Genomic DNA, 17,103 nt, shown 5'->3' on the forward strand with positions numbered 1-17,103 from the left:
TAAAGAGCATTACTCTAAACATCTGGGTGAAAAAAAGAGTTTGGCAGAAAAAGAATAATGATAATCAAGGTGTCTCTGGATGGTTTCTGTTTAAAACAAACTGAGTGGGGACCGGAGAAGGGAGGGGCACATTACGTTGATGAGAGCGTGACCTTGCGGAGAGAGGTTGGCGGGGTTTATGAAAAATCGTGGGGCAGTCTGCCTCAGGCGCTAGACTGGCTGTGGTCGCAACATGGCGACGCCCAGGATGGGCAGAGCACCGCCCCCTGGTGGGCGTGCCGGGTGGATCCCAGTCGGGCGCATGTGGGAGTCTGTCTGACTGTCTCTCCCTGTTTCCAGCTTCAGAAAAATGAAAAAAAAAAAAAAAATCGTGGGGCAGAATGCTGGCTACAGGTGGAGACTTGAAGCCTGAGGGGAGCTGAGGCACGCCTCCGAGGCGCCCTCCCAGGATCATAGTTGGGAGCTGAAACTCGCTTGGGTCATGTGCAGACAGAGCAAAGGAGTAGAGAAGTGGGGCGCAAGCAGGGCGTCTGGAGTTCATTCAGAGTCGGGCGCGTGCCTGCCAGTGGATGGAGCTCAGAGCACGCAGCTGGCCGGAGCAGTGGTGCTGCAGGCCCAGTGTTCTGCCTGATGACATCTGTATTTTTCGGTATTGAACATTGAGTAATGGCTATGCAGATGCAGCTTGAAGCAAATGCAGATACTTCAGTGGAAGAAGAGAGCTTTGGCCCACAACCTGTTTCACGATTAGAGCAGACCAAGTGACGCCTTGCTCAAGTCAGCGACCTTGGGCTCAAGCTGGTGGATCTCGGGGTTTCGAACCTGGGTCCTCTGCTTCCCAGTCCAATGCTCTATCCACTGCACCACTGCTTGGTCAACAATGTGGCATAAATGCCAGTGATGTGAAGAAATTGGAAGAAGCTGGATTCCATACTGTGGAGGCTGTTGCCTATGCACCGAAGAAGGAGCTAATAAATATTAAGGGGATTAGTGAAGCCAAAGCTGATAAAATTCTTACTGAGACAGCTAAATTAGTTCTGATGGGTTTTACCACTGCTACGAGTTCCACCAAAGGCTATCAGAGATCATACAGACCACAACCGGCTCCAAAGAGCTTAACAAACTACTTCAAGGAGGAATTGAAACTGGATCCATCACAGAAATGTTTGAAGAATTCCGAACTGGAAAGACCCAAATCTGTCGTACACTGGCTGTAACTTGCCAGCTTCCCATTGACCGGGGTGGAGGTGAAGGAACGGCCATGTATATTGACACCGAGGGTACCTTTAGGCCAGAACGCCTGCTGGCAGTGGCTGAGAGATATGGCCTCTCTGGCAGTGATGTCCTAGATAATGTATCATATGCTTGTGGCTTCAACACAGACCACCAGACCCAGCTTCTTTATCAAGCATCAGCTATGATGGTAGAGTCCAGGTATGCACTGCTAATTGTAGACAGTGCCACTGCCCTCTACAGAACAGACTATTCTGGTGGAGGTGAACTTTCAGCCAGGCAGATGCACTTGGCCAGATTTCTGCGGATGTTTCTGCAACTTGCTGATGAGTTTGGTGTAGCAGTGGTAATCACCAATCAGGTGGTAGCCCAAGTGGATGGAGCAACCATGTTTGCTGCAGATACAAAAAATCCTATTGGAGGAAATATCATTGCTCAAGCCTCAATCACCAGACTGTACCTGTGAAAAGCAACAGCAGAAACCAGAATCTGCAAAATCTACGACTCTCCCTGTCTTCCTGAAGCTGAAGCTATGTTTGCCATCAATGCGGATGTTGTAGGAGATGCAAAAGACCGAATCATTGGATTTTTTCTCATGATAAGCCTAAGTGCTGCAGCCTAATGAAGACTGCTTACTCCCTGGAGTTCATTGGAGGCCTCTTTCTGTTGTGACTGCCAAAGAAAAAGGGGGGGGGGGGACAGGAAAACAGCCATTGTATCAGCTTTTCTGGTGGTATAAACAGGAGACAGGTCAGTAGTCACAAACCGATCTGAAATGTTTATTCCTTCTCTAGAGAGTGTATTAATCTCTATGTGAACTCTTTGGTTTTGGGGGGATGGTGTATGAAATACCTTTGACGTAGTACCTTGAGTGACTTGGGACATCTTGTATCTCCAGAACTAAAGCTAAGGAGACCAGACTCCTCTTACTGTCTGAATAATGTTGAAAAGAATGTCTGAGCTATGTGGCAAAGGGAATGGGTCTCTTGGCAGGTTCTTTTTCTCTGTCAATCAGACAGAGGTTTTTAAGTTTGGATGCCTGAATGTTGTTCTGTAAAAATGATTTAGTTAAGGAGGGCTGAGCAGAACTGCTGGGCCACCAGCCCTTTACGATTCACTTGCATGGGGTTTTTTTACTGCTAAGAGCAATTCAAGATAATTCTGGAATCTTAAGCATTTCAGAGGCTAAACGTAAATTGGTTCATTGTGGGGCTGCTAATAAAGTAGTTATTTGTAGCGACTGGTGTTTATAGGAGTTATTCTGGTACAAACTAAGTATTTCAAGATAGGGCCTTTCTATCTTTTTGCCACTGGGTATGTATGATCAGTTTCTATTACTTTAAATTGAAATTTTAAAAGGGAGTCCTACATTCAGATGATTGAACTTCTTGTCCTTCAACCTAATAGACTATAAAAAAGACTATACCATGGCTATCCTACGGCCTTTGTTTTTATTCTGCAAGTTCCATGTTGTAGAAGTCTGATGCTTCCCTGGATTATTCTACTTTAGGGGTTTGAAATACTCTTCCCCTTCAAACTGCTCAGGATGAGTTTTAAACTGCTTTTACAATTTCAAAGGGCTTCTCAGTATTGGGAATAAAGGCAATGAAAATCTAAAAAAAAATAAAACAAACTGAGTGGAATTATTTCAGAAAATAAATTATTCATAGGTTGCAACTGGTTATAATTTTTGCATCAGGCCAACTCTTTAGGACTCTAAAGGAAAACTTGACAAAATAAAACATGATGCTGATCTGAAATTCGTTTTCAGGACAGAGCTCACATTTGAGATTTCCCATTTCCCTGCCTTCAGTTTTTGTTCCAGTATTAACAATTAGATGGCTGTGGTCAGTTGGCTCTGTGGATTGTGTCTGCCCTGCGTGTGGATGTCCCAGGTTCAGTCCTCATCGGACATACATGAGAAGTGACCTTCTGCTTCTCTTCTCCTCCCTCTCCCTCTTCTCTCTCTTTCCCTTGCTCACAGCCAGTGGCTCCTTTGGTTTGAGTGTTGGCCCTGGGTGCTGACAATAGCTCAATTGATTCGAACACTGGTTCCAGACAGGAGTTGCCAGGTGGGTCCCAGTTGGGGCACATGAGGGAGTATGTCTATCTCCCTTCCTGTCATTTAAAAAAAATTAAAAATTAATAAAATAACAATTAGGTGAGATGGTATTTTTATCAGATATCTATTATTGTATTTACATATACTGCAGAATGGTATCAGGATAATAATTTTAAACTATCTAAGAAATATATATGCAATTTATGTGTATAAATTTCATTAGAAAATCACTGACTTTTCTTGGCTCCATGAGAGAAATGAGTTTGCAGGGAAATCACCCCCATGAAGTTTGGAGAGACAAGCAAATTCAGAGTCCCAGCTGAGAGCTGCATATCTGGAGCAGGAGCTGCTGGAACATAAAATCATAGAAATACATATAAAGTAATTTTAACAAATTGCTGGAGGTTGAATGAAGACTAGCATGACCGTGAGAAACTTCTAGGTGCCTCAGTCTTAGGGGAAACCCATTCATGTGTGGGTTTCATTTCCAGGAACATCACCAGATTTTCATTAAAGAAGAATGATTCACTCTTGGCACAAACAGAAGAGGGAGAATATTCATTATGTAAAATGCCCAGCCTGATCAGGCGGTGGCACAATGGATAGAATGTCAGCTTGGGATGAAAAAGACCCAGGTTTGAAACCCTGAGGCTTATCCGGCTTGAGCGCAGGCTCATTGGCTTGGCATGAGGTCACTGGCTTGAGAGTGGAACCACTACATGGCCCCATGATTGCTGGCTTGAGCCCAAAGGTTGTTGGCTTGAAGCCCAGGGTTGCTGGCTTGAGCCCAAGGTCACTGGCTTGAGCAAGGGGTCTCTTGCTCTGCTGTAACTCCCGGATCAAGTCACCTATGAGAAAGCAATCAATAAACAACTAACGTGCGGCAACGAATAATTGATACTTCTCATCTCTCTCCGTTCCTGTCTGTTTGTCCCTATCTGTCCTTCTCTCTGTCAGAAAGAAAGAAAGAAAGAAAGAAAGAAAGAAAGAAAGAAAGAAAGAAAGAAAGAAAGAAAGAAAGAAAAAAAGAAAAAAAGAAAAAAAGAAAAAAAGAAAAAGAAAGAAAGAACATTCTTTATAACAAAGGCCTACTCTCCAGGGGAAAAGACTTTACAATAATAGCCTTATCTCAGCTTAGAGAAAGACATGGCTCACACTAGACTATTCTAGCCTTCCTGTCTTACCAAAGGGAGTTAAGGAGGTATATGAAATTGACATGAAAACCACAGTTCAGAGACCTAAGCCCACTAAAAGACTGAGATTTGGTCATAAGATTATAGAATACTTGTCTCCCTCAAATCTTACCACCACATCAATAAAACATTAGTATCATAACAGTGGATTACAGATGGAAGAGTAACAAGGCAGACTATTTCTCTCATAGAATAGCCCAATATCGCCTGACCTGTGATGGCGCAGTGGGTAAAGCATCAACCTGGAACGCTGAGGTCGCCAGTTTAAAACCCTGAGCTTGCCTGGTCAAGGCACATATGGGAGTTGATGCTTCCTGCTCCTTCCCTGCCCATCTCTCTCTCTCTTTCTCTCTCTCTCTCTCTCTCTCTCTCTCTCTCTCTCTCACTCTTTCCATCTCCAAAATGAATTAAAAAATATTTAAAAAAGAAAAGCCCAATATTAAGTAGGGAGGCAAAAACAATAACACTAAATCGATATGAAACTTGATACTTGTAACTGTGCAAACACTCAAACCTAACTCCTTGCCAGATTAACATAAATTTTCAGACTTAAATCCTAGTAGTTCTTACTACTCAATACAACAGGTTTAGCTTTCAACAACAACAATTACATGGCATATCAAAGGCTAGATAAAATTCAGTCTAAAGGGTCACATTAACTATCAAAACCAGATTCAGAAATGACACAGATGTTGACATGATCAGATAGGGGATTTAAAATAATTATGGCTAGTATGTTGATGGCTCTAATGAAAGAAGCAGACGACATGCAAGGATAGATATGTAATGAACCATATAGGTAGAATCTCTAAGAAAGAATAAAAAGTAAATTCTAGAAATCAAAAGCACTGTAACAGAAATAAAGAATGCTTTTCATGGCTTTACCAGTAGAAGCAGCTGAAGAATCAGGAGCTTAAGCCAAAAGAAATTTCTCAAACTAAAATGGAAACAGAGGCCATGGCTAGGTAGCTCAGTTCATCAAAATATTATCCCGACATGCTGAGTTGTGGGTTTCATCTTCAGTCAGGGCATATACAAGAATCAGCCAATTATGACATGAATAAGTATAACAACAAATTGATCTCTCTCTCTCTTCCCCCCACTTCATCTCTCTCCAACAATTAATAAATTAAAAGGAAAACCTATAATGCAAACAGACAAATGAATTTTTTAAAAACAGGATGCATGTAAGAACTGTGGACTGTGGTATAACATGTATAACTGGATTGCAGGAAGCAATAAAAACAACAAAACAAAAGTCAGAATGCTGAACATTTTTCAAAATTAATTTCAGACACCAATAGCAAGTTCAGAGAATACCAAACAGGATAGATATCAAAAACAAAGAAACAAATAGAAGTAAAAATTATTATATTTAGACATATCATATTCAGTTGCAGAAAATAAAAGACAAAGGAAAATTCCAGAAAGAAACTGATGGGGAAAGGACACCTTACATATAGAGAAACATGAGTAAAAATTAAAGGGACTTTTCATCAAAAACCACATTATGAAAGTAGATTAAAATATGTAAAATAGTAAAAGAAAATAAAGACAATACCAACTTAGATTTCTATATTCAGCAAATCTTTCCTTCAAGAGTGAAGCAAAATAAATACCTTCTAAGACAAACAAAATTACAAAAAAATTCTTCAGAAATTAAATCTAATCTATATATGAAAAAGAAGATACTGAATTAATAAAAACAAAGTGTTTTATGCATATTTTATGATCTAGTAGATAACTGTTTAGAACTATGGAGAGAATATATTGGGTGTTTATAGCATGTGAATAAGGAAAATAAAAGACAATGTTATAAGGGGCAAAAAGGAGGAAATTTTTATTTTCCATTATATCTATTGTACATGAGAAGTAGTATAGTGTTACTTGAAGGTGAAGTTAAATGAGCTAAGATGCATATTGGAAACTCTAGGACAATCACTAAAATAATTTTCAAAAGAAGTATAATTGACCTGCTAAGGAAGGAGATAAAATGCTCAAATAAAAGCAGAAAAGACATAAAAGGAGAGGAGAATGAAACAAATATAAAATAGAAGTAATCATGTTAGATAATCCAATGATATCAAAATACCTTTGAATATGGCTTGATGAACTAATTAGATAAAGATTATCACATAAATAAACACACAGTAAATATAAAGACTTAACTATTAAAATTGAATAGATGGAGAACTATGTACCATGCTAAGATTAATTAAAAGAAAGCTGAAGTAGCTACATTAATTTCAAACAGAGCATATTTCAGAACATAGAAGATTATCAGGGATAAAGAAAGGTATTACTAATTGATAAGGAGGCTAAATTTTCAAAGTATAAATTTTAGATACAAAAGTAAATACTAAAAGCATAAATTATAAAATAAAAAATTGATAGTTAAGGTGATATTAAAATTTAAAACTTCTGCTGTGTGAAAGACATTGTTAAACAATAAAAAGAAAAGGAGAGTTCTAAGAATAAAATTAGGCCTTGAAGAAGCCTAAATAACTTTTAAAAATATGTACACTAGACAAATAGAGACTATAAATTGAATTTTGTATGAGTAAAAAGCAATGTAAAATTTAGACTATGTTATCCCTCAATTATGTAACTTTTTGTATCTCATTGAATATCAATTTTATTGTAAGATTCCTTAATGGTTCACCTAGACATGAAAATTTAAAAATTCCATCCAGTAAAAGATGTAGTTGCAATGAATGACATATTTACCATAATTCCTGAAAAAAAAAGGTAGCATTTGTCAACTTTTTAAAAAAAAATTAAAGAAGCAGAGACAAGATGGTGATGGAGGGGGTGGACGTACCAACTTCCACCTCCCAGAATGAAAGTGGATTACAAACTAATTTTAAAAACCATCATCTGGAAAAACCAACTTTGAACTAAACTAAGAGGACTCTTCAACCAAGGAACACTGAAGAAAACACACTGAGACTGGTAGGAAAAGTGGAAATGTGGAGAAGGCTGCCCAGCTCCCCAGAGTGAATGGCAGCCGGGAGAGACTCGCGTGGCAGGAAGTGAATTTAGCAGAGAGAGGAGGGTCCTGAGTCCCAGGAACAAAGTCCCAGGAACAAAGCCCCAGCCTGCAGCCCCAGAGCCTAGAAGAGGTGTATGGACAGTATTTAGCTGGAAACAAGACAGGATACTGTTTGTGAGAAAGAGACTGATTTCTCAGACCCAGGATTCTTCTTAAAGGGACCATGCAGAAAACCTCTCTCACAACCACTCACCCGGGGCTCTGGGGGACTGGGAGAGAGGAGAGGACCGGAGTAGCTGGAAGAGAGTGTAATCTAGGATGCACAGGGAGAAACATTTTGAGAGATAGCCACCAACCTCTGGGACAAGTCACTCCCCAAATATGAAGTGAATATTTCCCCTAGAAACAGCAATACCAGCAAAGGGAAGCAGGATACCAGCCAAACAAACTCTCCTGTGGTACTCAGAGCAGAGTCGCTTAGAAGGAGGGAGCTTTCGGGTCTAAGTCTTAGGGTCTGAGCTGCAGTGCCCCCACCCACATGGCTGAGGGCTCGCCCGAGGGCAGGCAGTAATGGGACATGGAAGCGTGGTTCTGTAGGCAAGAACAGAAGCCTGCTGGCCACCACTGAGGCCCAGGTGTGAGCTCAGTCTTGCCCGGCTGGGGAGGAGGGGACATGAAAAAGTGGTCAAGACCAGCTGCGGGCCGCCTGCAATCCAGCCTATGGGGGGAAGGGCAGGAGCCCCTGAAGGAGCAGAGACCTACCCTTGAGCAAAGGTGCAAGAGCACAGCACTGCCCCGCCCATGGACCGAGGCTTGTGGCCTGACTTGGGAGCCAGCTCCTCCCACAGGGCTAGAGCTAAAAGACTAGAACAGGTGGAGTCCCGCTACTAAGCGTGGGCATGCAGTTGCACCTGGCCTGTGGAGCCAAGGCTTGGAGCCATCCCATGTGCAGGCTCCTCCTGCAAGGGCAGGGTGAAAGCCCAGAATCAGGCGGAGACCTGCAGCTGAGCAAAGGTGCTCACCCCTGCCTTCAGGGCCGAGCATAACTCCACCATGGGATGGGGCAAAGGCCAAGGCCACTGAGGCTTGTACAACCGAGTATGTGATCACAGCGACTCCAGAAGTAGAGGCAGAAACCACAGCAACAGCCCCAGTGGGCAAGCACCAGCAACACCCAAACCTGAACGCCCTATGCAGCAACAGCAGAGGGAGTGGCGGGCCTGCAGACAGACCACACCTAGGGAACACAAAGGCCACACCCAGTGGACTCTAGTGGCCAAAACCTTCTTTTACACAGACAAAATGAGAAAGCAGAGAAATGCAACACAAATGAATCAAGAAAAATCCACAGAAAAGGACCTGAATGAGTCAGATATAACCAAATTACCATATGCACAGTTTAAAATAATAATTTTTAGGATGCTGAAAGATCTTAGAACAATAATATATGGTCATTACAAATACCTAAATAAAGAGATAGGAAATATAAAAAGGACATTGAAATAATAAAAAAGAATTAGTCATAAATAAAAAATACAATATCAGAAATGAAGAACAAAATGGAAGGAATTAATAGCAGATGGGTGAAGCTGAGAATCAAATGAGTGAGTTAGATGACAAGATACATAAAGGAACAGAAGCATAGAAAAAAAAAGAAAAGAGACTCAAAAAGTCTGAAGAAACTCTAAGATAGCTCTGTAACAACATGAAGAGAAATAACATACGCATCATAGGGGTTCCTGAAGAAGAGAAAGAACAAGAGATAGAGACTTTGTTCAAACATATCATTGCTGAAAACTTCCCTCAATTAAGGCAGAAAAACATCTCACAAGTTCAAGAAGCACAGAGAACTCTATTAAAGAGAAACCCAAAGAAATCTATACCAAGACAAATTATAATTAAAATACCAAAGCTAAGTGATAAAGAGAAAATATTTATATTGAAAGGTGCTAGAGAAAAGAAGACTATCACCTACAAAGGAGACCCCATAAGGATGACATCAGACTTCTCAAGAGAAACACTTGAGGGCAGATGGGAATGGCAAGAAATATTCAAAGTAATGCAGAACAAGAGCCTACAACCAAGACTACTTTATCCAGCAAGGCTATCGTTTAAAATTGAAGGAGAAATAAAAAGCTTTCCAGACAAAAAATACTCAAGGAATTCACTACAACCAAACCAAGGCTGCAAGAAATGCTGGCCCTGGCCAGTTGGCTCAGCGGTAGAGCGTCGGCCTGGCGTGCGGGGGACCTGGGTTCGATTCCCGGCCAGGGCACATAGGAGAAGCACCCATTGGCTTCTCCACCCCCACCCCCTCCTTCCTCTCTGTCTCTCTCTTCCCCTCCCGCAGCCAAGGCTCCATTGGAGCAAAGATGGCCTGGGCGCTGGGGATGGCTCCTTGGCCTCTGCCCCAGGCACTGGAGTGGCTCTGGTCGCGGCAGAGCGACGCCCCAGAGGGGCAGAGCATCGCCCCCTGGTGGGCGGAGCGTCGCCCCTGGTGGGCATGCCAGGTGGATCCCGGTCGGGCGCATGCGGGAGTCTGTCTGACTGTCTCTCCCCATTTCCAGCTTCAGAAAAATACAAAAAAATAAAAAAAGAAATGCTAAGGGGCTGTTGTAAACAGATCAAAGGAAAAAAAAGAATATAGCAAAAGAGAATTGCAGTTTTAAAGAATAAAATGGCAATAAAAAATTACATATCAATAATAACCTTAAATGTAAATGGATTAAATGATCCAATCTAAAGACATAGGGTAGCTGCGTGGATAAGAAAACAGGACCCAGGCCTGACCTTTGGTGGTGCAGTGGATAAAAGTGTCGACCTGGAAATGCTGAGGTCGCCAGTTCGAAACCCTGGGCTTGCTTGGTCAAGGCACATATGGGAGTTGATGCTTCCAGCTCCTCCCCCTTCTCTCTCTCTCTCCTTCTCCCTCCCTCTCTCTCCTCTCTAAAATGAATAAATGAAATAAAAAATAAAAAAATAAGAAAACAGGACCCATACATATGCTGTCTACAAGAGACACACCTTAAAACAAAAGATGCACATAGACTGAAGATAAAAGGTTGGAAAAAAATATATCATGCAAATGGAAATGAAAAAAAAGCTGGGGTAGCAATACTTATATCAGACAAAATGAACTTTAAAAAAAAACTATAGTAAGAGATAAAGAAGGTCACTACATAATGATAAAGGGAGCAATGCAAGAAGAAGTTATAACCATTATAAATATATACACATTTAATATACAAGCACCTAAATATATAAAGCAGACTTTGATGGATTTAAAAGGTGAGATCAACAGCAATACTATAATAGTAGGGGATTTCAATACCCCACTAACATCACTAGATAGATCCTCAAGAAAGAAAATTAACAAAGAAAGAGCAGACTTAAAGGACATACTAGATCAACTCGATTTAATAGATATCTTCAGAACCTTTCATCCTAAAGTAGCAGAATATACATTCTTTTCAAAGGCTCATGGTACATTCTCTAGGAGAGACCACATGTTAGGTCACAAAAGCAGTCTAAACATATTTAAGGAGATTGATATCATATCGAGCACTTTCTTTGATAACAATGGCATGAAACTAGAAATCAACCACAACAGAACAACTGAAAAATACTCAAACACTTGGAAACTAAATAGCATGTTATTAAATAACGAATGAGTTAACAATGAGATCAAAGAAGAAATTAAAAAATTCCTAGAAACGAATGATAACGAGCATATATCAACTCAAAATTTATGGAACACAGCCAAAGCAGTCCTGAGAAGGAAGTTCAGAGCATTACAGGCATACCTCAAGAAGCTAGAAAAAGCTCAAATAAACAACTTGACTCTGCATCTAAAAGAACTAGAGAAAGAACAGCAAGTAAAGCCCAGAGCTAGTAGAAGGAAGGAAATAATGAAGATCAGAGCAGAAATAATGACATAGAGGCTAAAGAAACAATAGAGATGATCAGTGAAACCAGGAGCTGATTCTTTGAAAAGGTAAACAAGATAGATGAACCTTTAACCAGACACACCAAGAAAAAAAGAGAGAGGACTCCAATAAATAAAATTAGAAATAAGATTGGAGAAATAAGAACTGACACAACAGAAATACAAAATATTTTAAGAAAATACTATGAAGAACTGTATGCCAAAAAATTAGACAACCTAGATGAAATGGACAAATTCCTTGAAACATATAATCTTCCAAAAATTATTCTGGAAGAATCAGAAAACCTAAACAGACTGATTACAACAAATGAGATTGAAACAGTTATCAAAAAACTCCCAACAAACAAAACCCCTGGGCCAGATAGCTTAACAAGTGAATTCTACCAAATATTCAAAGAAGAACTAACTTCTTTCCTTCTCAAGCTATTTCAAAAAAATTCAAGAGGATGGAAGACTTCCAAGCTCCTTTTATGAGGTGAGTATAATTCTGATTCCAAAACCAGGCAAAGACAACACAAAGAAAGAAAATCATAGGCCAATATCCCTGATGAATTTAGATGCTAAAATCCTCAACAAAATATTAGCAAACCAGATCCAGCAAAATATAAAAAAAAATCAAGTGGGATTTATCCTTGGGAGGCAAGGCTGGTACAATATTTGCAAATCAATCAATGTAATTCATCACATAAACAAAAGGAAGGAGAAAAACCACATGATAATTTTAATAGATGCAGAAAAAGCATTTGATAAAACCAGCACACATTCACAATCAAAACTCTCAGCAAAGTGGGAATACAGGGAACATACCTCAACATGATAAAGGCCATCTATGAAAAACCCACAGCCAACATCATACTCAATGGGCAAAAATTAAAAGCAATCCCCTTAAGATCAGAAACAAGGCAGGGGTGCCCCCTTTCACCACTCTTATTCAACATAGTCCGGGAAGTCCTAGCCACAGCAATTAGATAAGAAGAAGAAATAAAAAGCATCCAAATTGGAAAAGCGGAAGTAAAACTATCATTATTTGCTGATGATATGATATTGTATATAGAAAACCCTAAAGTCTCAGTCAAAAAATTTATAGACCTGATAAATGAATTCAGCAAGGTGGGAGGATATAAAATTAATACTCAGAAATCAAAGGCATTTTTATACACTAACAATAAACTGTCAGAGAAATTAAGGAAGCAATCCCCTTTACCATTGCAACCAAAAAAATAATGTACCTAGGAATAAATTTAACCAGGAAGATTGAAGACTTGTTCTTGGAAAATTATAAAACATTGATAAAAGAAATCAGGGAAGATACAAACAAGTGAAAGCATATACCGTGCTCATGATTAGGAAGAATAAACATCATTAAAATGTCTATATTACCCAAAGTAATTTATAAATTCAATGCAATACCGATTAAAATACCAATGATTTACTTCAAAGTTATAGAACACATATTACAAAACTTTATATGGAACCAAAAGAGAACACGAATAACCTCAGCAATCTTGAAAAGGAAAAATAAAGTGGGAGGTATCACACTTCTGGATATCAAGTTATACTACAAGGCCATTGTACTCAAAACAGCCTGGTACTGGCATAAGAACAGGCATATAGATCAATGGAACAGAACTGAGAACCCAGAAATAAACCCACAGCTCTATGGAAAACTGATATTTGACAAAGGAGGAAAGAGCATACAATGGAGTAAAGACAGCCTCTTTAATAAATGGTGTTGGGAGAATTGGACAGCTACCTGCAAAAAAATGAATCTAGACCACCAACTTACACCATTCACAAAAATAAACTCAAAAAGGATAAAAGACTTAAATGTAAGCATTGAAACCATAAAGATCTTAGAAGAAAACATAGGCAGTAAGCTCTCCCATATCTCTCGCAGCAATATATTTGCTGATTTGTCTCCACGGGCAAGTGAAATGAGGGACGGGATAAACAAATGGGACTATATCAAACAAAAAAGCTTCTGCACAGCTAAAGACAATAAGAACAGAATAAAAGGACAAACTACACAATGGGAGAACATATTTGACAATACGTTTGATAAGGGGTTAATAACCAAAATTTATAAAGAACTTGTAAAACTCAATACCAGGAAGACAAACAATCCAATTTAAAAATGGGCAAAAGAAATAAATAAACACCTCTCCAAAGAGGACATGCAGATGGCCAATAAACAAAATCCAAAATGAAAGAGGAGAAATCACCACGGACACCGTAGATATACAAAGAATTATTGTAGAATACTATGAAAAACTTTATGCTACTAAATTCAACAACCTAGAAGAAATGGATAAATTCCTAGAAAAATACAACCTTCCTAGACTGAGTGAAGAAGAAGCAGAAAGCCTAAACAGACCTATCAGTAGAGAAGAAATAGAAAAAACCATTAAAAACCTCCCCAAAAATAAAAGTCCAGGCCCTGACGGCTATACCAGCGAATTTTATCAAACATTCAAAGAAGACTTGGTTCCTATTCTACTCAAAGTCTTCCAAAAAATTGAAGAAGAAGCAATACTTCCAAACACATTTTATGAAGCCAACATAACCCTCATACCAAAACCAGGCAAGGATGGCACAAAAAAAGAAAACTACAGACCAATATCTCTAATGAATACAGATGCTAAAATACTAAACAAAATACTAGCAAATCGAATACAACAACATATTAAAAAAATAATACATCATGATCAAGTGGGATTCATCCCAGAATCTCGAGGATGGTTCAACATACGTAAAACGGTTAATGTAATACACCATATCAACAAAACAAAGAACAAAAACCACATGATCTTATCAATAGACGCAGAAAAGGCTTTCGATAAAATACAACACAATTTTATGTTTAAAACTCTCAACAAAATGGGTATAGAAGGAAAATATCTCAACATGATAAAGGCCATATATGATAAACCATCAACTAACATCATATTAAATGGCACTAAACTGAAGGCTTTCCCCCTTAAATCAGGAACAAGACAGGGTTGTCCACTCTCTCCACTCTTATTTAATGTGGTACTAGAGGTTCTAGCCAGAGCAATCAGACAAGACAAAGAAATAAAAGGTATCCATATCGGAAAAGAAGAAGTAAAGGTATCACTTTTTGCAGATGATATGATCCTATACATCGAAAACCCCAAAGAATCCACAAAAAGACTACTAGAAACAATAAGCCAATACAGTAAGGTCGCAGGATACAAAATTAACATACAGAAGTCAATAGCCTTTCTATATGCCAACAATGAAACAACTGAGAAGGAACTCAAAAGAATAATCCCCTTCACGATTGCAACAAAAAAAATAAAATACTTAGGAATAAACATAACAAAGAATGTAAAGGACTTATATAATGAAAACTATAAACCATTGTTAAGGGAAATCAAAAAAGATATAATGAGATGGAAGAATATACCTTGTTCTTGGCTAGGAAGAATAAATATAATCAAGATGGCTATATTACCCAAAGCAATATACAAATTTAATGCAATTCCCATCAAACTTCCAATGACATTTTTTAAAGAAATAGAGCAAAAAATCATCAGATTTATATGGAACTATAAAAAACCCCGAATAGCCAAAGCAATCCTAAAGAAAAAGAATCAAGCTGGGGGCATTTCAATACCTGACTTCAAACTCTATTATACGGCCACGACAATCAAAACAGCATGGTATTGGCAGAAAAATAGACACTCAGACCAATGGAACAGAATAGAAAGTCCAGAAATAAAACCACATATATATAGTCAAATAATTTTTGATAAAGGGGCCAACAACACACAATGGAGAAAAGAAAGCCTCTTCAATAAATGGTGCTGGGAAAACTGGAAAGCCACATGCAAAAGAATGAAACTGGACTACAGTCTCTCCCCCTGTACAAAAATTAACTCAAAATGGATCAAAGATCTAAACATAAGACCTGAAACAATTAAGTACATAGAAGAAGACATAGGTACTCAACTCAGGGACCTGGGTTTTAAAGAGCATTTTATGAATTTGACTCCACAGGCAAGAGAAGTGAAGGCAAAAATTAATGAATGGGACTACATCAGACTAAGAAGTTTTTGCTCAGCAAGAGAAACTGATAACAAAATAAACAGAAAACCAACTAAATGGGAAATGATTTTTTCAAACGACAGCTCAGATAAGGGCCTAATATCCAAAATATACAAAGAACTCATAAAACTCAACAACAAACAAACAAACAATCCAATAAAAAAATGGGAAGAGGATATGAATAGACACTTCTCCCAGGAAGAAATACAAATGGCCAACAGATATATGAAAAGATGCTCATCTTCTTTAGCTATTAGAGAAATGCAAATCAAAACGGCAATGAGATACCACCTCACACCTGTTCGATTAGCTGTTATTAGCAAGTCAGGTAACAGCAAATGTTGGAGAGGCTGTGGAGAAAAAGGAACCCTCATACACTGTTGGTGGGAATGTAAAGTAGTACAACCATTATGGAAGAAAGTATGGTGGTTCCTCAAAAAACTGAAAATAGAACTACCTTATGACCCAGCAATCCCTCTACTGGGTATATATCCCAAAAACTCAGAAACATTGATACGTAAAGACACATGCAGCCCCATGTTTATTGCAGCATTGTTCACAGTGGCCAAGACATGGAAACAACCAAAAAGCCCTTCAATAGATGACTGGATAAAGAAGATGTGGCACATATACACTATGGAATACTACTCAGCCATAAGAAATGATGACATCGGAACATTTACAGCAAAATGGTGGGATCTTGATAACATGATACGAAGCGAAATAAGTAAATCAGAAAAAAACAGGAACTGTATTATTCCATACGTAGGTGGGACATAATAGTGAAACTAAGAGACATTTATAAGAGTGTGGTGGTTACGGGGGGGAGGGGGGAATGGGAGAGGGATAGGGGGTGGGGAGGGGCACAAAGAAAACAAGATAGAAGGTGACAGAGGACAATCTGACTTTGGGTGGTGGGTATGCAACATAATTGAACGACAAGATAACCTGGACTTGTTATCTTTGAATATATGTATCCTGATTTATTGATGTCACCCCATTAAAAAAATAAAATTATAAAAAAAAAAAAAAAAAAAAAAAAGCTCAACATCACTAATCATTAGAGAAATGCAAATTAAATCCACAATGAGATATCACCTCACACCAGTCAGAATGGCGCTCTTCAACAAAAAAACACAGAATAAGTGCTGGCAAGGATGTGGAGAAAAGGGAACCCCCTGCACTGCTGGTGGGAATGCAGACTGGTGCAGCCACTGTGGAAAACAGTATGGAGATTCCTCAAGAAATTAAAAATCAAACTGTCTTTTGACCCAGCTATACCACTGTTAGGAATATAACCCAAGAACACCATAGCAGTGTTTCAAAAGAAGAAATGCACCCCCATGTTTATGTCAGCATTGTTCACAATAGCGAAGATCTGGAAACAGCCCAACTGTCCATCAGTGGACGAGTGGATTAAAAAGCTTTGGTACATATATACTATGGAATACTACTCAGCCATAAGAAATGATGACATCGGATCATTTACAACAACATGGATGGACCTTGATAACATTATACTGAGCGAAATAAGTAAATCAGAAAAAACTAAGAACTATATGATTCCATACATGGGTGGGCATATGTGAGACTCAGAGACATGGACAAG

The 17,103-nt window shown here is 38.9% G+C and overlaps 2 protein-coding genes across 2 annotated transcripts in view; one reads left to right on the forward strand and one right to left on the reverse strand.

Annotated features, from left to right (window-relative positions):
- The window catches only part of GPC5 (glypican 5), a 1,847,257-nt gene that overhangs the window by 505,672 nt on the left and 1,324,482 nt on the right, over window positions 1–17,103 (reverse strand). The gene's annotated exons all lie outside the window — the stretch shown is intronic.
- LOC136404382 (DNA repair protein RAD51 homolog 1-like) lies at window positions 667–1,699 on the forward strand. The gene is made up of 3 exons (XM_066383700.1): window positions 667–751; window positions 877–1,044; window positions 1,113–1,699. Exons 1-3 carry the CDS (start codon window positions 667–669, stop codon window positions 1,697–1,699), a joined length of 840 nt encoding a protein of 279 aa, XP_066239797.1.

Source organism: Saccopteryx leptura, chromosome 4 (genome assembly GCF_036850995.1).
Source record: "Saccopteryx leptura isolate mSacLep1 chromosome 4, mSacLep1_pri_phased_curated, whole genome shotgun sequence".
Lineage (NCBI taxonomy): Eukaryota > Metazoa > Chordata > Mammalia > Chiroptera > Emballonuridae > Saccopteryx > Saccopteryx leptura.

Bases quoted from the DNA above. Each gene is read 5' to 3' on its own strand.
- LOC136404382 (XM_066383700.1), top strand. From the start codon at position 667: ATGGCTATGCAGATGCAGCTTGAAGCAAATGCAGATACTTCAGTGGAA. The intron at 752-876 runs AGCAGACCAAGT...CACTGCTTGGTC, and splicing joins ACAACCTGTTTCACGATTAG to AACAATGTGGCATAAATGCC. The intron at 1,045-1,112 runs GTTTTACCACTG...CCGGCTCCAAAG, and splicing joins AGCTAAATTAGTTCTGATGG to AGCTTAACAAACTACTTCAA.